The following is a 24,621-nucleotide window of genomic DNA, read 5'->3' as shown; positions in this document are numbered from 1 at the left end:
TAAATCTTATGGACTAGATTGTTTTTCATCCTCAGATATAACTGTGCCAGTTGTCTGCTGGAAGGCGGAGCCCCTGCTGCGACGAGAGCGGGGGAACGGCAGTGTGCCTTGATGCTTGAACCTTCTTCAGAACATTTGGGCTGGGTTCTGGGGGGCTGTAAGGAGGAGGAGAGCCATGCTACCTGAAAAGGAGTCACAGATGGTATTTAACTCTGAGTAGGCTTGCTAAGATGTACACTGATGCCCCGCAAGACGAATGCCTCGCAAGACGAAAGAGTTTTCCGTTTTGGAGGTGCTTCGCGAAACGAATTTCCTATGGGCTTGCTTCGCAAGACGACAATATCTTGCGAGTTCCTGCTGGCTTTTTTCCCTTCCCCCCCTTTTTCTAAGCCGCTAATCCGCTTATCAGCTGATCCAATCAGCAGATAAGCCGCTAAAAGCGCTAATAGCGCTAATAGCACTAATCCGCTAATCCTTCAATGGGCTTGCTTCACAGGACGAAAAAACCGCTAGACGAAGAGAATCACAGAACGGATTCTTTTCGTCTTGCGAGGCACCACTGTACAGTGGTACCTCGGGTTACAGATGCTTCAGGTTACAGACTCCACTAACCTAGAAATAGTACCTCGGGTTAAGAACTTTACCTCAGGATGGGAGCAGAAATCGCGTGGCGGCAGCGGGAGGCCCCATTAGCTAAAGTGGTACCTCAAGTTAAGAACAGTTTCAGGTTAAGAACGGACCTCTGGAACGAATTAAGTACTTAACCCGAGGTACCACTGTATAAGACTAAATCAGATAAGTGCTGGAGATGCAAAGAGGGGGAAGGAAACATTCTTTCATGTGCCGTGGACTTGTAAAAGGGTAAAAGAGTATTGGGAAATGGTCCATAATGAATTGGAAAAAATGTTTAAAAGTACTTTCCCCTCCCAAACCCAGAGTCCTTTCTGTTGGGGATCATTCAGACTGAAATTCCCGGGTGTCAGAAAAAGTTATTTATGTATGCTACTACTGCGCCTGTGTTTTGTAAGCCCCCAAATGGAAAACGTGCGAAGTCCCAACCGAAGAAGAATGGCAACTTAAGTTGACAGAATATGCACTACTTGCAGACTTAACATATAGAATAAGAGAACAAGAAGAACATTCGTTTAGAGATTGAACGTTGATTGAATATATGGGAAATAATTGTGTACAGCCGAAAATGCTGGCAGCGTTAATGAACCAAATGAACCGTGGAAAGAGAAGAAGGGAAGTCATTGATATCTTAAGGATGTAAAATGAGTATATTAAATTGTAAAACAGAAAATTTAATAAAAATTATACATAGGTTGTTTTTCATCCTAAGATATAACTAAGCCAGTTGTCTGCTGGCAGGCGGAGCCCCGGCTGCAACGAGAGCAGGGGAATGGCAGTGCGCCTTAATGCTGGCACCGTCTCCAGAACAGTCACATTTGGGCTGGCTTCCGGGGGGCTGTAAGGAGAAGAAGAGCCATGCTGAACCGGGCTAATCTAGTACAGCATCCTGCTTCCCACGGGGGAGAATGCTTTGTGCTCAGGTCCTGTGGGTGCCCTTGGCCTGATCCAGGGGGGTCTTATGTTCTTATAGTAGTGGCCAGCCAGTTGCTTCCAGGAATCCTACAGGGAAGACATGAGAGCAGGTGTAAGTTCCCCTGCGCTTACTCCATAGCGAACCTAAGGAAAGTCTGCTGGATCAGTCCAATGGCCCCTCTCCTCCAACATCCTCTTCTCACGGAGGTGACTCAGATGCCTGTGGGAAGCCCCCAAGCAAGATCTGATCACAAGAGCCCTCTCTTTCCCTTCTCATGGCCTCCAGCAACTGGTATTCAGAAGCATCTCTGCATCTGGCTGTGGAGGCAGAACTTAGCCGTCACAGCTAGTCACTGTTGATAGCCTTCTCCTCCACTATGAATCGCCCAATGCTCTTTGAAAGCCATCCAAGTTGGTGGCCGTCCTTGCCTCCTGTTGGGGAGAGGTCCACAGTTTAACTAGGTGCAGCATGGAGAAGTTGTTTCTTTCATCTGTCCTGTGAAGGAACGACCGCCAGGTGTGGAGCAGACTTCCACCCGCAGACAAGCCACAGCTGTCTGAACATCATGCCCTCTATCTAACCTTTGCTCTCTTAGTAGTCTGCCGTGCCCTGTCTGTGACCTTTGTCTCTTTCGATTAAACATTGTTCAGGGGGAAAGTGACGCGGTGGAAACAGGTGCCAAATTAACTTTGTACCACCCCACGATCTCATGATTGGAAGAGGTGTAAAGGGCACAGTCCAAAATGTATCTGACTAGTTTTGCATATTGTGCTAATAAAAAGAGCCTCGGCAGAACTAGCTGGCAGCTTGCTTATGCACAGCTCACCTGATGATCAACACCTGTCTTGTGTTCTTTACTTCAGTCCTGAATCTTCCAACATTCAGCTTCATTGGATGCCGATGAGTTCCAGTGTTATGAGAGAGGGAGAATTAGTTTCTGCCATCCACTCTCTCTATGCCACGCATAATTTTATACACTTCTACTATGTCATTTCTTATTTCATTATTATTATTATTACTAATCCCACCTTTCCTCCAGGGAGCTCAAGATGGCCTACATACTTTCTCCTCTTACCCATTTTCCCACAACAACCCTGTGAGGTAGGTTAGGCTGAGAGACATTGAGTGGCTCAAGCTCACCTAGCGAGCCTCCCGGCTGAGGGAGGATTTGAACCCTAGTCTCTCCCAGGTCCTAGCCCAGCACTCCAACCACTACACCACACTGGCTTGCATCACCTCTTCCTCCTAAGCTAAAAAGTCCCAAATGTAACTGGTGACGGTGACATGACTCAGCAAAGCTGAGTGATGCTCATCCTGTGTCTTCCCTTTACTTACCAGGCGCGGCTCTGTAGTTATTTCTTGGGGAGTCTGTCGGTGGAAGGTCCTCTGTGTCACCCTGGGAGAAGCAGAAATGAAAGTTGGTCCCTCTCCAGGACACAGGAAGAGAGATCAGAAGCCTGGGCTCTGGGTGCAACCTGCCTTGCTGGTCTGGTCAGCACTGGGTTCCTTCCTCTTCCTTTTCCCCACAGGTAAGCTGCTCATGTGGCGGAGAAGTTGTGGACAGGTGTGCAGATGCCCAGGTAATGGCTCCTGTCAGTCCTCTCTGTTGTTTGCCCCTTGATGGCTTTTGTTGGCAACTGGGATTATGAGTGTGCTGGGCCCAGGGGTAACCCATGAAATGTGGTCCAGGTCTGGTCCAGAATCCAAAGGTTCCACTAGGAGTCAGTCCAACAGGGCCAAGGCAGGACACAAGGCAGGAAACCAGGCAAGGACAGGTACAAGATCTCAGGCAGGATCTGGCATACCGCAATGTTGCTCCCACAACCTGGGTTGGGGTCCGACAGCCTTTTATCTTTGTTGGGGTAATGGCCGGTCCTGATCCCCCAGAGACTCACCTCCCTGTTTCGCCTGAAGGCGAGCACTCCTCCTGCAAGTACTCAGGTCTCTCCTTCTCTCAGACCTGAGTCTCTGCAGCTCGGGAGACGTCGGTGGGTTACTAGGCCCAGAGGCCGCCTCAGCCTCCCCTGACCCAACTGGTAGTGGAGCAGCTGTAAGTGATGGCCCAGCTGAAGGCGACGAGGTAATCCCCGCATCTGGAGCCAGGGCAGGCTCAGGCCCCTGACTCAGCCCAGCTGGTGTTTGTTGCAGGGGAACCTGTGCAGACTGGGACTCTTCATTGTCAGGCCCCAGATTTGGTTCAGATGATGCCTGAGGCAAAGGATCCGGTGCAGACTGAGACTCCTCTGGTGCCGAGTCCGAGCCTGAGTCCCAGGCCATCACAATGAGCAGCTAGCAGCTTCATACTCAAGGCTGCTTGCGAATTCTAAGAAACAAACAAACAAAAATCAGTGCAGTTTTGAAGAGTTCAGTCCGCCATCTTGATTCAGAATGGTGTCCACTTGTATCCAAACATAGGTTCCTTGATCTCAGGAAGCACCCTGCAAAAGTTATGGTATTTTAAGAGGTTTCCTACTGCACGGAGAACAAACACATTTCCAAAATATTGTTACAGGTTGGGGAGGGGGGGACAAATTCCCTTAAATTCCTGGGTGCCAGATCCTCCCCATGATTCCTGGATTTAGTAAGGGTCAAAATTAATCAAGGCTTGATTCAACTTTTCCAAGCACTGAAACATAACTAGATTTAATTATGCTAAGGAACCAAGCCAGCTCTGCAGGGGACAAAAGCCAAGGATGGCCATCAAGGAAACTATCAGAGGGCAAGGCTGGCAGGCAAGGGTGGGCCCTTCTTCAGGTTTAGGGTTTCAACCTTGAATGAGGTAGGCTGGGGGGAGGTCCTTAGCAGTGAGAAGGAGAGGGAGGGGCAGACCTCTGTGTGAGCTGGGCATGACAGGCTGGAACTAAGAGACACAGAGGATGGCTTTTTGCTGTCTGTTGAATCCAGTGCTGCCCTTAAGACCCAAATCGGATGGGAACGCTCTGCAATCCCTCTATCTGGACTGAGGTGGCATATAGGTGTAAATAGAACCATATAACATAAGGACACTGCCATCTCTGCTGTGCCCAATTTCTGAAGAAAACACAAATCCTGGGTAAGTGCCTGGAACCCATGAAATCTCATACTGCTCAGAGATAAGGATAGCATGTAGCAATATACAGTGCTGCCCCGCAAGACGAACGCCTCGCGAGACGAAAAACTTGCAAAATGAAAGGTTTTTTCATTTTCGAGTTGCCTTGCAAAACGAATTTCCCTATGGGCTTGCTTCGCAAAACGAAGCTTGCCCCGCAAGCTCCGGGGACAGCGGGAAGCGCAGCGCGTCTTCCCCGCTGTCCCCGGACCTATTTGAAGCAAGGGGCGGCGGGGAGAAGCAATCTTCTCCCCGCAGCCCCTTGCTTCAAAAGAGGGGACAGAGCGGCGCTTCCCCTCTGTCCCCGGACAGTCTCTGTAGGAACGCATTGATTGATTTTCAATGCATTCCTATGGGAAACCGTGCTTCGCAAGACGAAAAACTCACAAGAAGAAAAAACTTGCGGAACGAATTAATTTCGTCTTGCGAGGCACCACTGTATAACAGGGAAACAAACGGATAAGGATGATATTTGCAAATCTTTTTAAAAGATTCCTTAAATCTATAGGGCCCAAAGGCCGAGATCACAATACCCGCTGCACAAACAACTCACCATGCAAGGGGAGTTGTTTGGGGGGGGGGTGCATCACAGGACACTTCACATCTAGGATGGGAAATTTAGAAGTTGTGGGTATGTTGTTGTTTTTTGAAATCCCCAAATGCTTTTTTCACCTTTAGATTTGGGCCAAGGTTAGTTACACTGCATGTTAATAGGAGAGGATCAGGTATCTAATCTGTGTTGAGTGACCTTAAACATCATCCTCTGCACGGAATCATAAAAGCAGTTCTGTCCCAGAGAACCCATCAACCACATCACGGCTTCTGTTTAATTGTGGAGCTCAAAAGTTGTGGTTTTTTGGTACCACAGTATTGTTATACACTGGCTGCACAAGCCCTGAGCCCTTTCAGCTCAGACTAAAACTGCACACCTGTACTCTTGGGATGGCCGATGGTGAAGGATGAGTGAAGGATGAGTCCAACCACATCTGGAGGGTTACAGAATCCCCATCCATGAATAGGCATTTAGAACTGATCTGTGTGGTTAGAGCATCTGCTTTGCGTGCAGAAGGTCCCAGGTTCAATCCCTGATGGCATCGCCAGGTGCGTCTGGGAAAGAACCCTGACTGAAAATCTAGAAGGATGCAGCCACTTGGTGCAAACAGTACTGATGGACCAACGATCTGACCTAAGTATAAGTCAGTTTTCTATGGTTCTGGGTTCCTAATGGGACTCGCTCCCAGGTACAAGTGCTCAGAATTGCATCTTTAAGTGTGTATCCGGGGTGGCATTCAATCTGCCTTAACTTTTATTTTCTCCATTTCAGCCAGTGGCTCTGAGGTTGCACAGGTGCCCGTTCCAGGTGAGCTCTTGTTGCGAAAGAGAAACCAGCACTTGAAGCTGCGTCTTATAGATCACTGCAGAGATCGGGGAAAGGGTTCCTAAATGGTGCCTGGGTTGTTGCTGAATCCTTGCCCATTTTAGCTTCCTACTGCAAGCCCCTCCCATTGCGCCTATTGGACAGTGTCCATGATGTAATGGGCAGGCCTGTCCCCCGGCCAGTGGTGGCTGGTGCCCATTTGTAGGGTGGAAGGCAGGGAGCCCAACAGTAGGTGGCGCCAGAGGCAAATGATTGAGTCAGAGACAATTCATTCCAATTTTGTCCCTACCCTCCGTCCTGGTCAGGGCTGGAGTCAGGTGCAGATCAGCACGAAGGTAATAAGTCACCGATGCCAACGAAGTTAACTCTTCATTCAAGTAAACCGAAATACAGCTCAGGCCTAGAAGTCTCAGCAACCCTTTCTGGTTGGTCTTGCGCTGATGACACAGTTGTGAGGACTGAAGGTCCCTGCCTTCCCACCCCTCTCTAAGGCTCCTCCTCTCCAGGGTTTTCCCTATGCAGTCTCAAACTGTGTCTGCGCACAAGTAGTCTCTTCTCTGCTCTTTTCATTTCTCTGTGCGTCCTCAGAGACCAGGGAGGAGGAGTGATGATCGCAGCAGGAGGGAGAGATTCCCTGGACTCTTCAGCCGCCTCTTGATCTCACCCTTCTGCAGCCTCTGCTTTCACTTCAGAGTCTGAACTGCACTCTGCCACAGACTCTTCCTGCTCACTAAACCCTGTTGCCTCTTCAGCTTCTGATGCCTTCCAGTCTTCTCTGCCTTCTCCCTCTGACAAATGATTGTCGTCCCTCCACCACTCCCTAGGCTCTGAGCCTTCTCCTCTTGGGGGTTCCCTTGGGGGTTCCCCAGCTGGCGCCTCCCTCCCCTCCTTTGGATCCAGCCAGTACATGACAGCCCTGCTGGGTTCCTCAAGGGCAATGCTGGGACTAAGGAGGAGGAACGTGGCAGGCAATTCTACACCGCTGACTGCAGGCAGGCAAGGGGGGGCAGGTTGAGTTTGGCAGGGTGTTGTCCCATTTGCTCTAATGGACCGGCCTTGTTCTCCCAGAGGTCCGGCTAGTCAATGGGCGCAGCCGCTGCCAAGGACGCGTGGAGATCTTCTACAACAACACCTGGGGCACGGTGTGCGACGACGACTGGGACATCGTGGACGCCAACGTGGTCTGCCGCCAGCTGGGCTGCGGCCATGCCATTGCCATGCCGGCCACCCTCTCCTTCGGCCAGGGGCGTGGGCCCATCTTCCTAGACAACGTGGACTGCAAAGGCAGAGAGGCAGCCCTCAGCGAGTGCAGCAGCCACGGCTGGGGCATCCACAACTGTTACCACTATGAGGACGTGGCTGTCACCTGTAATGGTACAAAGGTTTGGGTCTGTCTGGTGGCGGTAGCAGGAGGGAGAGGGGTGAAGCAGGCTTATTTACTGCATTTTCCCCCGTCCCCAGAGCTCAAGGTGGGACACATGGTTCTCCCATCCTCATTTAATCCTCACAGCAACCCTGTGAGGTAGGTTAGGCTACAGGAAGTCAGCGACTGGCCAGAGGTCACCCAGTGAGCTTCATGGCCAAGTGTGGGCTTTTAACCCTGGTCTCCTAGGTCTTTGCCTGACACTCTAACCACTGCACCACACTGTCCTGCAGGGGAAACCACTAAGGAACCCTGTGTATCTTAAACAGGGTGGAGGAAAGGCTGGATAGAAACATAAAAAGTTATGACGGTAATAAAATTGCATGGGGATTAAATCATATTTCTAAAGAGAAAATGATGATGATGATGATGATGATTAATATACCGCCCTATACTCAGAGGTCTCAGGGCGGTTCACATAAAAAGATCACAGTATATAAAATTAAAATAAAAGCAATAATCCAATAATACCCCCTCCCATAAAGAGCAACATTTTAAAAGGGTATGGGATGTTGATCAGGTCAACCAAAGGCTTGGTTAAAAAGGAACGTTTTTGCCTGGTGCCTAAAGGTGTAGAATGAAGGATACCACATTTGTTTGACTGCTGTTTTGATTTCTTACCTCCCCCCCACCATGAGGTCGCAGGGTGGGTTACAGTAATTTAAAAATACAATATTAAGATCAGTTACAAAATAGGGTGGGTTCTATATATTTGTACAAACACCCCAATCTCTGAATGCTGAAAGACTTCCAGGTTCAGTTTCCTTGGAATGAATATCAGTGGAGACTGTGGTGTCTTTAGGAGATATGGTTTTATTTACACATATATACCACCTGAGCATAGGATGGAGGGGCTCACACTCCTTCTCTCCAGGGCCTTTCCTACGCAGTCTCAGGCTGGGTCTGCACACAACCACTCTCTGCTCTGCCCATTTACCGTATTTTTCGCTCTATAAGATGCCCCAGACCACAAGACGCACCTAGTTTTTGGAGGAGGAAAACAAGAAAAAAAATACTCTGAATCTCAGAAGCCAGAACAGCAAGAGGTATCGCTGCGCAGTGAAAGCAGCAATCCCTCTTGCTGTTCTGGCTTGTGTGATAGCTGCTCAGCCTGCATTCGCTCCATAAGACGCACACACATTTCCCCTTACTTTTTAGAAGGGAAAAAGTGAGTCTTATAGAGCAAAAAATATGGTAATTTCTCTGTGTGTTCTAGGAGGCCAGCAGGAGGGGAGCAGTAGGAGGTTGAGAATCCCTGGCCTCTGCTTCTGCCTTGGAGTCTGAACTGTGCTCTTCCACAGCTCTTCCTGTTCACTAAACCCTGTTGCCTCTTCAGCTTCTGACACCACCTCCTCCCAGTCTCCTTCTCCTTCTCACCATCCCACCTCCAATCTTCTGGCTCTGAGCCTTCCTCCCTTGGGGGTTCCCTTGGGGGTTCCCCAGCTGGTTTCTCCACCATTCCTCTGCATCCAGCCAGCCCATGACATTTGGACATCATTTAAATGATATGAAAACCCGCCTCTAATTTGTTTACATAAAATCTTAATCAGAAAATAGAGATGAAATCAACATACTTTAAAGACAAGCAGACATTTGTTAAAAGTGAAATATAGATAAAATCAACAGTTTTATAGAAAAAAACAAATGTACCTAATAAAATTACAGGTGTGCCTGAATAAAAACATTTTAGCTGGTATCAGAAACAATAAAATGAAGGAGCCCATTGTAACCCACCCTGAGACCTGTTAGTGAAAGGCAGGAAATACTAATAAATATTACTACTACTACTACTACTTCTAATAGGCAGTCAAATGTCATCAACCACAATGGATTTATCTAAGAAATTAATTGAACAAGTTGGCTGGCCCTGCTTAAAAGGTTGGAGGTATGCATGTTTGCATGCATAGCAGAGGGCAAGCAGATACTGTTGATGGAGATGATTGACTGACGTTTATCCTTCTGTTGGGTTGTTTGTTTTTGCAGAGCTATTGCCCACCCAAGCATCCAGAGGACCAATCAGCAAAGCAGCCACTGCCTCGTTGCAAAATGGGGAAAGTGAGTGCTTTTTGGATTCACATAAGGAGCTGTCCTCGGCTAGCACGATTCGCAATAGCAACACGATACATGTACATAGTGTTGCTGTTATTCATATCTTAACTTACAATAAAAATGTAAAAGTCTCATCAAGCTGCAGTTCTTATGACTACCAACAGGTGGCACTGCAAACGGCAGTGTCATGAGAGGCTGTTGCTGCTACTGGCTGCCTTCCTCATCCCTGGTTACCAGGTGCTGCAACTGCAGGAGAGGCAATGAAGGAGAGAAACTATTTGTCCCCTTTCTCCTGCTGTAGCAGCTGATGCCGCGGCTACCAGTAATGGGGAAACAAAGGAGAGATAGTCCCCATCCCCTTGCTCCCTGCAAGGCCCTTTCCACCTGGCCTAGGGGGCAGGACCCACATGCACCAGCCCTACTGAAGAGGCTCCTTGTGAGGCCAGAGGAACATCACCCGGCTAATGTTTTATTGATTTATTGATTTAATATGCTGTAAACCGCTTTGAGATTTTTATTAAAAGCGGTAAAAGGTAAAGGGACCCTTGACCATTAGGTCCAGTTGTGACCGACTCTGGGGTTGCGGCGCTCATCACGCTTTATTGGCCGAGGAAGCCAGTTTATGGCTTCCGGGTCATGTGGCCAGCATGACTAAGTCGCTTCTGGCGAACCAGAGCAGCACACAGAAACACTGTTTATCTTCCCGCCGGAGTGGTACCTATTTATCTACTTGTACTGACGTGCTTTCGAACTGCTAGGTTGGCAGGAGCAGGGACCGAGCAATGGGCGCTCACCCCGTTGCGGGGATTTGAACCGCCGACCTTCTGATCGGCAAGTCCTAGGCTCTGTGGTTTAACCCACAGCGCCACCCGCATCCCTATTAAAAGTGGTATAGAAATTAAAATAAAATGAAAAACACCTGCACTGTGGCCACTACTAAAATGCAGGTTCCTTTCTTGGGCTCCCCTTAGTGGAGGCGGGCTGGATGACCCCCGGGGTCCCTTCCAAGTCTACAATTTGTACCCTGACTCTCCCTATCCCTCTTCCAGGCGATGGGAGCATCCGGCTGGTGAGTGGTGCCAACTCTTGCCAGGGCCGGGTGGAGATATTTTACAAAGGGAACTGGGGCACGGTGTGTGACGACGACTGGGGGCTGAGCGATGCGGCCGTGGTGTGCAAGCAGGTGGGCTGCGGGCACGCCGTAGACTACAGGACCAATGCCTACTTCGGCTACGGCACGGGGCGCATCCTCCTTGACAACGTGAACTGCGACGGGAGCGAGCCGCACCTCTCAGCCTGCTACAGCCTGGGCTGGGGCATCCATAACTGTGGTCACCACGAGGATGCTGGTGTCATCTGCTCAGGTGGGTGGACTCCTCAGGGCTTGGGGCAGCCGGGCAGGTGAAGTGGGCAGCCGCCCTGTGTGGGAAGTGCTGTAGTCTAGTGGTTAGAACATCTGCTTGTAGGCAGGAGGCCGCAGATCCAGTCCCCAGCGGCATCCCCAGGTAGGGCTGGGGGGGGGGGAGGAATCCTGCCTGAAACTGTGGGGAGCTGCCAGTCAGTGTAGACAATACTGAGTTGGATGTATCTATAGTTTAACTCCATGTGAGGCAGCTTCCTGTGAACGCCTAGCAAGGCAATACAGTACCAGGGTGGATAAAAATCAATGATGTTTTTTTAAAAATATAAAAAATGGATTTTTTAAAATTTAAATCAGATTTTTTAAAATTTAAATCAGATTTTTAAAAATTTAAATCGGATTTTTAAAAATTTAAATCAGATTTTTAAAAATTTAAATCGGATTTTTAAAAATTTAAATCGGATTTTTAAAATAAAATGCTTTTGGATGAAAAATCTTTCCAAATATAGTTTTCTACATAACTTACTTTATGGTCCAAAGGCTATTCATCAGGAAATAAGGATTTGTTTTAAGTTTTTCATGTGTGCTAAAACTCAGTCTAAGTTTTTTTATTAAAAAAAAACCCCCGTTTAACCACATCAGTTAACAAACATGGATACATATGCTATAATGTTATTGTTTTAGTTAAATAAATTGTTTAAATTGTTATTAAGGAAATGATTATTTTTCTCCTTCCAATAAAGTACAGCAGAAAAGTTGTCCAAATGTAAACAGTTAACTTATTAAACCTCACAATAATTTTATAATTATCTGTTTTTCTAATAGTATAACCAAATCAGTAATTTTTGATATAACTGTAAAAACTACTCTGAAAATTTATTATTCCAAAAATGAAACCTTCATCTGGTTGTAAATATTAAGATTATACCAGCAAGAATGAGTCTTTCTGTTAAAAAAAATGATTTAAATCAAGTCTTACTGACTAGTGATTTAAATCGTGATTTAAATTGATTTGATTTAAATCAAATCCACCCTGTGCAGAACCTTGGAGAGCGCCAAGATTTGCTTCCATAGAGTTGGAAAGGGCCACAAGTGTCACCTAGTGCAAACCCCCTACAATGCAGGAATCTTTTTGCCCAATATGGGCGTGGCACTCGAACACACAACATGGAGATATAGAGTCTCATGCTCTACTAGCAAGATCTAGGGCTGGAACGAGGCCTTTCATTTTCCCAGAGACCAGGAAACTCATCCTAGGACCCACCCCTTTCCCGGGGGGGAGGAAGGCCTTAAAAGGGCAACCCTCTCGATCAGAGCCTGACACCCTGGCTCCTTGCTCCTTGTTAAACCACTCTATCAAGCACTCTTCCCAGGGAACTCTGGGAATTGTCATTCCCTGAGGGGACTATGGGACCTCCTAACAACTCTCAGAACCTTTAAGGAACCACAGTGCCGTGGACTGGCTGGATGCAAAGGAGTTGGAGGGGAGGCACCAGCCAGGGAACCCCCAAGGGGACCCCCGGGGGGAGAAGGCTCAGAGCCAGGGAAGTAGTGGTGGAACAACAATGCGTGGACAGAGGAAGAAGAGGCGAGGAGGATGTGATGGAAGCTGAAGAAGCAACAGGGTTTAGTGAGCAGCAAGAGGCTGGGGCAGAGAGCTGTACAGAATCTGAGGCAGGAGAGGAGGGAGATCAAGAGACAGAGTGGAGGCAGGCCGCTGAAGAATCCAGGGAGTCTCCCCCTTCTGCTGTGAACAGCTCCTCTTTCCCCTGGTCTCCCAGAACATGCGGAGGAGTTAAAAGGGCGGAGCAATGAGAGACTAGACGAAGGAGCCTAAGATTGCTTGGGAAAGACCTGGTGGAGGAGGAATCTTAGGGAGTGGTGGGAAGGCAGGGGGCCTTCAGTGTTTGCAACTGCCTCACTGGGGCAAGACCTACTGGGAAGAGCTGCTGGAAATTCTAGGCCTGCACCGTTTGGGTTTCTTGAATAAAACATTAAATTCACTGACTTGCTTTGATTGATGACCTATTGTTGTCTCTTTCTAGGTCTCGGGATGACCACGACCACAGCTGCCACCACCTCAGTGGCTCCCAACTATGAACAGACATTCACTGATACAGTCACAGGTAAGGGAGAACCTGCTGTTGCTAATCCCACCCACCACAAAACCCCAACGGGGACAGTTTATGTTTCCATGACTTCAAAGATATAGGAGCACACTCGTGTTATCTGCACACCTGGGACAATGCTGGTTGTGATCATAGATTGGTGGTGGAGAACTTTTGGCCTGTGGGGGCCTAGTTAGATCCACCAGGCTTCAGATCCTAACCCCACCCCTGTCATAGATGCACAAGCCAGTTCTGCACTCCAACCCCAATCTGGTGAAATGGGAAGAGAACCATATTTGACCCATTGTTACTGGGGAAGGGTCAAACCTGAAATGAAACTTTGCACTACGCAGAAATATACAGTAGTGTTATAGGTCTGGAGGGTCAGTCTGGATGATACCTGTGGGTCCCTTCTAGGCCTGTGATCCTGTACCTAGTGAAGTTTAGAGTCTATTAGAAAAGGCTTGAACCAGTCAGACAAGTTTCTTTGTAAGATAATGGCCTGAGCCTAGCCAGTTGAGTACTGCCATGCACATGTCCAAAGAGGCTGCTCTGTTGCCATAGAGACAAATGGGTGGGCCTTTCCCCACCTCACCTGCCTGAATGCAACCTCCTCCTAGGATGGAGAACAGCAGGCCAAGGGGGACTTTATGTGGGGGTCAGGGAGAAAGTTTTTGACTGTTGCTGGAAGCTGGAGATACAGAGACATGCCTTGATCTGCTGGACCCAAAACTGTGAGTTTGGGGCTTCCCTGGAATTGAATGAGGAAGCAAGATCTGGTGGGGTGTTGATGCTAAGAGCCCTTCCATCCTTTGCTCAGACTGTATATATATGTAAATAAAACAATATACCCTAAAGACACCACCATCTCCACTGACCTTCATTCCCAGGAAACCAAACCCCAGGCAAGTGCAGGGACCTCGGAGTCTCTCACCGCTTGGAGATTGGGGTCCTGAAAGCTGCAGATCAAATCTCTATTAAAGGACCAGCAGGAGGGGTGCAGTTAAAAACATAGTCCCAGAAGCTGAGGCCAAAACACAGGGTTGCCTTCCTGCCTCGTGGCTTGCCCATCTGTGTCCAAAGGCAACTGGCGAGATATAATTGGAGGCCGGATGTTGTTGTGATGACAGGATATGTCTTTTTGCAGTCACAGATGGTCGAGATCAGCCTTCTCCTGAGACTGAGATGATGGTGACCTCAGCCCTTCTCCTGCTAGAAAGAAGAAGTAAGTGTTTGCCTGCCCTTTGTCGATGGGAATAAAGCTTCATCAGAGATGTAAAAATCTGCAAAGAAGAGATTGAGAGAGCTGGAGGCTGAGGGGGACGCCTCGCTGATGGGAAGGTGTTTATTTCAGACAATGTGAAAACAGACCCAGGAGCAGGAAGGATGAAGCCCTGGTGTTTCCTCTCTCATCCCATAACATCCGCTTTGTGTCCATTTAAGCGACCGGGAACCTGAGCTCTCCTGGTGTTGTTGCACTATGATTCCCATCAGCCCCAGCAAGTGTGGCCAGCAGACAAGGATGATGGGAGTTGTAGTTCAGCAATACATTTAGAGCCACAGCCCCACCCCCAACGCCAGGTTTCTATAGTCCAGCTTTCCCTGTTTAGGCAGCCCCTATTTCCCAGTCCTTGGTAAACCACTGCTCCTGTTTCCACCTCCATACACTATGCTGGTGTGAGTTGCTAGCGCTGAACTTCCTCCAAGTCCCAGTCCCTATTCTCTGCATCTCTGAAAGGGTGGGAGGAGGAGGCAGGTGCATGTTGTCTGTAGAAGTTTGTGCATGGGCACTGAGGCCCCTTGCTTAGAATCATAGTCATAGAATTGTAGAGTTGGAAGTGGGGCTTGAGAGTCATCTAGTCCAGCCCCCTGTAATGCAGGAATATGCAGCTCTCCCATACAGGCATCAAACTTGCAACCTTCGCGTTATTAGCACCACTCCCTAACCAACTCAGCTACCCAGCAACTATTGATACAGGCTATTTCTAAAACAACAGAATTCATGAGGGTCAATGCCTCTTGCCAGTACTCTTGCCACTCTCTGAAAATGTGAAACAGGGGAGAGAGAAAAACCAGGAGCCGGAATGTCCACAAGGTCCCAAATCAAAGGAAAAGTGGACGTGGGGGATGAGTTGCATAGAGTTGTAGAGTTGCAAGGGATCCCGAGGGCCATCTGGTCCAACTCCCTTGCAATGCAGGGATCTCCTCTAATGTCTCCCTGACAGATGGCCACCCAACCTCTGCTTAAAAACCTCCAAGGAAGCAGAGTCCACTACCTTCCAGAAGTCACTCCGGCCTTTTCTCCCCTTCTGCTTTCTGACCAGCAGGTGGTGGCATACGACTAGCAAACGGGAACAGCAGTTGCCAAGGGCGGGTGGAAGTCCTGTACGGAGACTCCTGGGGGACGGTCTGCGATGACGACTGGGACTTCCCCAATGCCCAGGTGGTCTGCCGGCAGGTGGGCTGCGGCTCAGCGGTGGTGGCCACCGTGCTGGGCTACTTTGGCTACGGCACTGGACCCATCCTCCTGGACAACGTGGACTGCGCCGGCACGGAGACTGACCTGTCCGACTGCTTCAACCTGGGGTGGGGGCAGCACAACTGCGGGCACCACGAAGACGCCGGCGTCATATGCAGAGGTGAGAGGGACAGGGGGAAAGGAGGGGTTGTGGTTTCATCGTAGGGCTGGAAGCCCCCCATCCAAAGGGTGATCTAGTGAAACCCCCTGCTGTGCAGGAATCACAGCTAATGAATCCCGGACAGGCAGCTCTCCAAAACCTCCAGTGGATCAGAGAATTTTGGGAGAGAGAAATAACCTGGCGTTATAAAATGTAAACAGTGCGGGTTCCCCTGGGATGCCTCCAAGCTGTCAGTCTTTTGCAGGAGGGAGTTCTGTGTTTATCTTTATTCTGCGAGATTAAAGGGGACCAAAGTTCTTTTGTCACCCCAGCACAACAAATCCACATAAAACACACACACACAGCAGACTTTTTTGTGGTGTGGAAAATGACTGAGAAATAATGCATTGAAAAGTGTGGGATGAATAAATGATTAACAGCAAGACATGTAAACAGCTCACGAGGGAATCAGGACAAATGCTCCTTGTCACAGGCGCCACTTTGTAAAAAAAAAAAAAAAAAGCATGGTAGGAAGTTGGACTAGAATAGGTGCCCCTTCCAACTTTCCAATTCTCTATGAAGTCAGTGTTTTTGTTTCTAAATAAACTTTCAAGGTTGGGTATTTTATTGTCTTGTTCCACCATTCCTCCAAGGTGCTCGAAGTGGCACGCATACTTCCTGCCCTATTTTATTCTCACAACAATCCTGTGAGGTGGATTAGGCTGAGAGGCTGTGACTGACTCCAAGGTCACTCAGTGAGCTTCCTGGCTAAGTGGGGTCTCCCAGGTCCTAGTACAGGTCCCTGAACCCCAGTCTCCCAGGTCCTAGTGCAACTCTAACCACTGCACTGCACTTCCCAGTGCCTTTCTGTGTGATGTGTGTGGGGTGCGTGTCTCTATGCTGTTAAATGTACCCCTTGCTTTTTCCCTGGTCCCAGGTGCAGAAGAATCTGGAGATCTCTTCCAAGAAGACCCTTTTGCCACCACCACATCAACCACCACACGTCCCAAGGATGGTATGTGGGGCACAGGGCCTCTAGCTCCCCGCTTGCTGACTCTCAGCTGAAATTCCTGGTGTTTGGCAAGAACAGGGCAAGAGGCTGCTCTAGGTGGCTGCCTAGGGCAAGATTTCTCAGGGGGCAGCACTATGGTAACAGAAGAGGGGTTGTCTTTTCTGAGCACTGCCTTCCATGTAACAGCCCTTCAGGTATCATATCTCCCTCTCAGTCTTCTCTTCCTCAGACTAAACATACCCAACTCCCTCAAACATTCCTCACAAGGCTTGGTTACCAGACCCTTCATCATCTTGGTCTCCCTCTCTGCCTGCCTTCTAGCTTGTCTATGTCTTTGCGTGGCGAGTTCCCGCCCCCCACCAGGATAAATAAAGACATGAGACACCATGGTTTAAGGTTAAATGGGCGAATTAGGCCACAACTTTATTGAATTCAGGAATGAGAGGCATTGGCTTAGGCATTGGTCCTAACGACTATCCGGCTCCAGCCCATTTGCTGGAGACACGGGGAAGGGTTAACACTATATCGGGGGAGTCTCCCGCCTTTGGCCCACACCTCCATAGGCTTCGGACAGGGCCACGCCCCCCAGAGTCCTTTATCGCAGTGTTTCCCAACCTTTTTTGGGCAAAGGCACACTTGTTTGATGAAAAAAATCTTGAGGCACACCACCATTACAGCCCCGTGACGTCAGCGCGCAGTGTAAGTTTCAATTTTTTTCCCTCCCCCTTGCCGGGGAACCTCCAAGCTTTGGGGGTGGGGGGGGGAGGAGGCAGCAAAGCGAGGCAGGAAGGAGAGCGCGGCTTGGCTGGGTGAGCTTTGGCAGGGGCAGGGAATGAGAGCCGCGAGGCGGGCGCTGCGGACGGAGGCGCTGCCCGCCGAGCTCGCAGGCAGCCAGGCAGGCAGACGGCGAGAGCCCCGCGCTGGGCGGCCTCTCCTCGCCGCCGCCGCCCCGCCTCTCGCCGCCCGACTCGCCCGCCTCCCTCCAGGCAACATATCGCGGCACACCAGGCAACATCTCGCGGCACACTAGTGTGCCGCGGAACAGTGGTTGGGAAACACTGCTTTATCGGACCACCCTTCATTCTCTGGGGGGAGGTGATGGCGTTCCTCCCCCCCCCACATCCTCTTAACCCCTTCTTACCAATGCCTACCGCCACACGAGCAATCGCTCGCCGCCAATACTCTCATGCCTGAAACCAATCCCTTACCCCCTTTGCTATATCAGTAAGCCAAATATCATTTCCCGCATCCGAAAGATGCACGCCATCAAGCCAGTAGAGACCCTTCATCATCTTGGTCTCCCTGTCTGCCTGCCTTCTAGCTTGTCTATGTCTTTCTTGAACTGTGGTGCCCAGAACTGGTCCCAGGACTCCAGGTGGGATCTGACCAAGGCAGAATAGAGCAGGATTATGACATCCCGTGATCTAGACATTATATGTCAGCTGATGCAGCCTGGAATCACATTAGATGCTTTTGCTGCTGTATCGCACTGTTAACTCATGTTCAGCCGGGGGTCTACTAAGACCCCTGGACCCTTTTTGCATGTATTACTGGTAAGCCAGGTGCCCCCCCCTCAATCTTATATTTGTGCATCTCATTATTCCTGCCAAAGTGCAGAACTTTACATTTGTCCCCGATGAAATTTATTTTGTTAGTTTTGGCACAGTTCTCCAATCAGCTAAGGACATCCTGATTCCTGATTCTGTGTTGTGCAGTATTAGCTTTAAAAAACCCCCACAGTATTGTGATGGATGAGGTGCCTTTGCTTGATCAAACAGAACAGTGGCCCACAAAAGTTGAACCCCCCAGGCCTGAAAATGACACATACATAGAAATTAAGTCACATTCTCAGAGGGAAAGCGTGCCTGTGTTATTTGAGCTGGATGCCTGATTCAGCAGGAATAAGAGGGTACCTGCTCTCTATCGGGCTCGCTTGAGGCTGAGTTTTCCCTGCACAAGCATTCTTGACACGTCCTTAATACAGTCTGAATAAGCAGATTCTCCTAATATCCTTAATGCACTCCGAGTAACAGGAACCAGAAGATTCCCCTTACGGTAGGTGGGGGAACAGATTTGCATAAAGATGCCGGAGAAATTATTCACAGCCAGAGCAGTGAACGGTCTAGAGGTGCGGTGGACAGACTCCTCTTTGGAGGAACTCTGAGCTTGTGCAGAGCGCATTATTATTATTTCAAAAAAATTATTCATTTTATAACACAATAAACAACACAAACAGGAAAGCAAACAATACAGATTCTTGTTTTATCCTTATTTTTTCTAAACATTGTTAGGTGGGCTTCCCCAAGTCCCCCTGTCTGATTTTCATTTTACCTCATCTTTAGCAGTTTACATATATCATAATTTCTAACCATATTTTTTTCACAGTTACTTTAACCATAAAAATCTTCACATTTTATCACTTGCAAATAATACTATTTTAAAATACACTATCTTCTACTTCTAACCCTACAGCCTAAATCCACTTCCAAAGCTATACTAAGATTTAAATATTAACATATTTTTTCAAATATTCCTTAAACTTCTTCCAATCTTCTTCCACCGTCTCTTCTCTCTGGTCTCCCGGTCAGTTTGGCAAGTTCCATATAGTCCATCATCTTCATCTGCCATTCCTCTATAGTTGGTAAATCTTGTTTCTTCCAATTCTTCGCTAGCCATATTCTCGCAGCTGTTGTGGCATGCAGGGAAAAAAAGTAACATTGTGCAAAGCGCATTATTGTCTCAGCTGAGGAGCAACAGGGGAAACTGGGTGGTGGCCGGTGGCACAGCCATTGAGTTGGTGGGGCACAGATTTGTTTTTTTTGGGGGGGGGAGCTTCACTTAAGCCTCGTGATACCCACCCCCCTCTGTTTCCCCCATTTGCAGGCTTCCTTCGCCTGGTCAATGGGAGCCACCGCTGCGAAGGGCGGGTGGAGATGTTCTACCTGTCTCAGTGGGGGACGGTGTGCGACGACGCTTGGGACCTCAAGGATGTGAAGGTGGTGTGCAGGCAACTGGGCTGTGGGGGGGCCTTGGCCGCCTGGGGGGAGGCCCGCTACGGCCAAGGGACCGGCTACATCTTCCTTGACAACCTCAAGTGCAAAGGCGACGAGAGCTCCCTGCTGCGCTGCTCCCACATCCGCTGGAACGTGCACAACTGCGACCACTCAGAAGACGCAGGAGCTCTCTGCAGGCTCCTGTGATGAGCCGGAAGGTACGGCCTGATCCAGGCAAAGGCTGGCATGCGCTTCCCCTGTTCCCAAGGAGGCTTGCATGCAGCTTATCTGCTGGGGTTGATGGGTAGGGGATGCTACCTTGAGAGAGCTGGCCAAGAACTGGACGAGGAGACGTCTGGGTCCAAAGGGTCAGTGGCAGGGTGTGTGGGTCTGCTTGGGGGAATCCTGCTCCTCCTCCTTGACCTCGGGTTCCAGGTCTAAGCAGGGGTGGACCCTGACAGTCAACTCTTGCCTGTATTGCAGCGCCACCAGAGCTGCGAGTGAGTCCACGAGTCCACATGGATCAGGTGACCTGCCTGGTTGCTAAGCAGCACCTCCGTTTCAATAGGGAGAGAATTAACCCTTAAGGTACAAACGGAATGACCTGTGCCTCTGCACTTCCAACACAATCGGCTATAGGATTTCTGGGCTGTGCAATTAAATTGGACTTGTCAAAGAAATAACTTGTATTAAGTTATTTATTTGAAAAGTAAAACGTAAGTGCATTAAATAAGTAAATAAATAAATAAATAAATAACAGATTAATGCAGGAACAGGGTGGGATGGATTTATGAGTGAACATAAGGCTGGGAATGGATGGATTAAAATGAAAACAACAACAACAACAACAACAACAACAACAACAACAACAACAACAACAACAACAACAACAAAATTGATTTCAGTTAGGTGCTGTTCAGCAGAAATATGCCAACAAGCTAGAACTTCTCGGAAAGCAGCATCCCTATTTTAGAATACAGCGACTCTCAACTCATGCTGGGGTTATGCTCTGGGGATAATGCATAAAGCCAAAATCGTGTATTGTGCTTTCAATGGCAGGTGGGGTTTCCAAAGTCCTTTTCCCCAGATGCCCTCCCCATTTCCAACCCCCCTTTATTTTTATTTTTTTTTGGGGGGGGGCAAGTGCATAAAGCTGAATGCGTGCAAGTTAAATGCGCCTAAGTTGTGAGTTGCCTGTGGCCATTTCATCTGAAGAGCCTTTGCAAAAATATAAAATGAAGCTACCTATTTAAAAATAAAGTGGATTCCCAAGCATTTTTCAAAGGAACCATCAGGCCCTGTCAAACAGGCAGGACCAGCCACAGGTATGGGGTTGGAGGCGGCGGATGTGGATGCCTTTGAGTCTGGCTACCTTCCCGCTCTCCGTTTTAAACAATAAGCTTGTTTCGGGAGCGGTCCCTGCCTCATCTCAAATTAACTGGGCAAAATGGGCACTTCCTCTTTCAGATGGGTGTTGCCAGACCTCGCAAGGACAGCGCTCCAGCTGTGGGAGCCTCAGCTTCCTCCGACGGTGGCTGAAACCTTCTCGTTCCAATGGTGCCTTTGTGTGTGCCTGTGTACACGTGTGTAAATCTCTGTATAAAAACTGGTGTACGTACCGCAGATAGAGAACACCCTCTACCCCACTGCTGCAGCCGCCAGGGAGGCTGCTTTTCGCTCGTCGCCTCAGTCAGGGGGGTGAGGGACCCTTTTCATCCCGAGGGCCACATTCCCTCATGGAGTAGTCTGCCGGGGGCCAGGTACTGGTGGTGGGGCAGGGCACAGACAAAAGTGGGGGGGGGGGAGGACGACACAAAGGATAGGATTCTTTCCTTTGGCCAGCAGGCTGTGTTCCAATGGTGCACAAAACCTGCCAGAGGTTTCTACACCTTTGCATGTACATTTCTCCATCATCCAGCGAAGCAAGTGGTCAGTTCATGGCTTAAGGACACATTGCAGCCAGGAAAAAGCACCTGAGGAGGACGCAGAGCAAGCCTGAGGCGCTGCGGAGAGATGTAGCGGGAGTCCCAGGCCACACTCACAACACCATCCATTGAAAGCACTCTTGGACACCTCTTCAAAGAGTCATGGCTTCCCCCAAAGAATTCTGAGAGATGGAGTTCATTCAGGGTGCTGGAAGTTGTTAGAAGACCCTTATTGTTCTCAGACCCTCCAAGGGTCCCTATTTCCCAGGACAGTCTTAGATTAACAGAAGCCATCCCAGAATGATCCCGGAATGTCCCACTTTTCCTCAGGACGTCCCTATTTTCATCAGAGGAATGTTGGAGGGTATGCGCATTAATGAGTCATGGTTCCCAAAGCGGTTTAACGGTCAATCCTTCTTCATGGGGAACTCTGGGAATTGTATCTCTGTGAGGAAAATGGGGGCCACCTAATAATTCCCAGCACCCTGAACAAACAACAGCTCCCAGAATTCTTGGGGGAAGCCATGACTCTTTGAGGTAGCATCATAATGTTCTCTGTGAGGGGAATTGGAGGGTACCCTGACGATTCTCTGCATGCTTAACCAGCTACAAACTTCCCCCAAAGAAAACTGGGAGCTGTAGTTTGTTAAGGGTGCTGGGAGTCGTCAGGAGACTGCTAATGCCCTCACAGAGATACATACCCCAGAACTCCCTTTGAAGAACATTTTTATTAATTTTCCAATAAAAAAATCCAGTTAACATCTCCAATCATAATCCAATTAAAATAAAAAACCTATTATTTTTTATTGAAGAGGGGTTGATTGTTAAGCCACTATGGGCAGGGCTGGCCCAAGACATTTTGTCACCTGAGGCAAACCACGAAATGGCACCCAATTCCCTGCCAGGGGAGGAGGGGAAGAAGGGGTGAGTCAAGATCTACATCAGGAACAAGGGGGGGGGGCGGGGCGGGATAAAGATCTATATCCGTATCTTCTGCCCCTGTGGATCCTGCCGCCTGAGGCGGTTGCTTACCTGGTCTCATGGGAGGGCTGGCCCTTACTATGGGAATTGTAGCACTGTGAGGGGAATAGGCACCTCTTTAACAAACTACATCTCCCAGGATTTGATGGAGTTGAAACCATTTTATTGGGAATAATCTCTAACACGCATTCAGAATGAATAGAAGAAGGAAAAACACCAGAAATTTGTCTTTGCAACAGCAAAGGAAAGTAGATGCTGGAGACTGAACCTGAGAACTTCTGCATGCAAAGCAAGGGCTCTACCATGGAGCCCCAGCGTTGCAGGGGGTTGGACTAGATGACCCTTAAGGTCCCTTCCAACGTGACAATTCTGCGATTCCCCTGAAATGAAGAAAGGGTTAAAGCCCCTTTGCAGTTTTGGGTGCTCCGAATCTATGGAGGGAGAGAAAAGAAACATGCCTGTAAGCTCTGTTTTCCTCCTCTTAATTCTTATTTAGAATATCTAAGGCTAAGCAGACACATATCCTCCTTCCAGGGAGCAACACGCAGGCTCAGCGGTGGAATTGCCATTCCATTCAGTTTATGAAACACCTTCCAGGCGAGTCTCAATGTGATTTGCAAACCAGCCATGAAAGCAACGGAAAATGGTTTTTTTAAGCAGTACAAACAAATAACTAAAGAGAGGTCTTAAAAAGCCACATGCCTAAGGCAGAGAGCTTTCCATCCATCCGGATTGTTTCTGGAAAGCGCAGATAGAGGGCGCCAATGAGAATTCTGTTCCACAGAAGCAGGGGCCGCCACGTTGAAGGCCCTGCTGCAGTGCAGGCTTTTGAGACCTTTGACCCACGCTGGGTGTGTAAGGGATAAGGCGGACCCTCAAGTCACCAGGTCCTGAAACAGTGTAGGAACATATATGTCAGTACCTTGAAGTCGGCCCCATGGCAGACTGGCAACCGATGCGAATTCTGAAAGCAAGGTGTTATAAACAGGCGGGAGTTTGCCCCCCGCAAGCGATCTATAGCCCTCCTCTTCTGCAGCCCCTGGATCAACCTGAGTAATCCATGATTACACAGAAGCAAGCCCCTTTCAGGTACCCAAGACTTACTGCCAGGTAAGTCGGCACAGGACTACAGCCTTATTCATTAAAAAATAAAAAAAAATCCTCCTTAACGTTTGGTGCTAGGTTCTCCACCCCCCTCCTCCTCCCAACCCACATATAAGAAAGCATTTCCATTGTGTGTAGAACTTAATTGCTTTTCAGTCGCCCAATGCAAGCAAAGTCTGTGGCAAGAAATGGCCGCCTTAGCAATAGGTAAACTGAGCCAAAGGGGGGAGGGAGAGGAGAGAAAGGGGGATTGTTGCTCATAGTGCAGGATTGGCTCAGAATAAGGAGCTAAGCGAAAAGCAAAGCCCCCAGCCATGTAAATATATGTAATTTGGGTGGGGCGGGAACACGGGAAGGGGAAAAAAGGGGAGAAAGTGTTTGTATAATTCTTTTGTTAATATTTTAGTGTGCATATTCCAGGATGTCATTTTTTTTCTTATATGTTCTTTTTGAATAAATAAAAGCCCTTTCAAAACTCTCTCTTGCTCGGTTTCTCTCTGTTTAAAGACACAGTGTGTGTTCACGTTAGCGTTATTTTAGGTTTCATCATGTCTGTATCACATCTGGGACGTGGGTGGCGCTGTGGGTTAAACCATAGGGCCTAGGACTTGCTGATCAGAAGGTCGGCAGTTCAAATCCCGGCAATGGGGTGAGCTTCCATTGCTCGATCCCTGCTCCTGCCAACCTAGCAGTTTGAAAGCACGCCAAAGTAGATAAATAGGTACCGCTCCAGCGGGAAGGTAAACGGCGTTTCTGTGTGCTGCTCTGGTTCGCCAGAAGCGGCTTAGTCATGCTGGCCACATGACCCGGAAGCTGTACGCTGGCTCCCTCGGCCAATAAAGCGAGATGAGCGCTGCAACCCCGGAGTCGGCCACAACTGGACCTAATGGTCAGGGGTCCCTTTACCTTTTACTATCATATCTTTCTTTCCAAGGAGTTCAAAAAGGCATCCATGTTTCTCCCTCACCCCACAACAACCCTGTGAGGTAGGATTCAAGGCAGTAACTGGCCCAGGGTCAGCCAGGGAGCTCCATGG

At 48.9% G+C, this 24,621-nt stretch overlaps 1 protein-coding gene across 1 annotated transcript; it reads left to right on the top strand.

The window, feature by feature from the left end:
• Window positions 1–5,722: 5,722 nt before the first annotated feature.
• On the top strand, window positions 5,723–23,895 carry SSC4D (scavenger receptor cysteine rich family member with 4 domains; the record flags this gene model as incomplete). The annotated part of the gene is made up of 11 exons (XM_081172423.1): window positions 5,723–5,735; window positions 5,959–5,994; window positions 7,081–7,386; window positions 9,419–9,490; window positions 10,534–10,848; window positions 12,890–12,970; window positions 14,100–14,177; window positions 15,277–15,591; window positions 16,508–16,585; window positions 19,466–19,793; window positions 21,043–23,895. 10 exons carry the CDS (start codon window positions 5,723–5,725, stop codon window positions 19,780–19,782), a joined length of 1,611 nt encoding a protein of 536 aa, XP_081028549.1. The 3' UTR covers window positions 19,783–19,793; window positions 21,043–23,895.
• Between the last annotated feature and the right edge of the window lie 726 nt (window positions 23,896–24,621).

The sequence above is a fragment of the Podarcis bocagei genome (genome assembly GCF_964188305.1).
Source record: "Podarcis bocagei genome assembly, chromosome: 15".
Lineage (NCBI taxonomy): Eukaryota > Metazoa > Chordata > Lepidosauria > Squamata > Lacertidae > Podarcis > Podarcis bocagei.
This window is presented reverse-complemented; position numbering and strand designations above follow the sequence as displayed.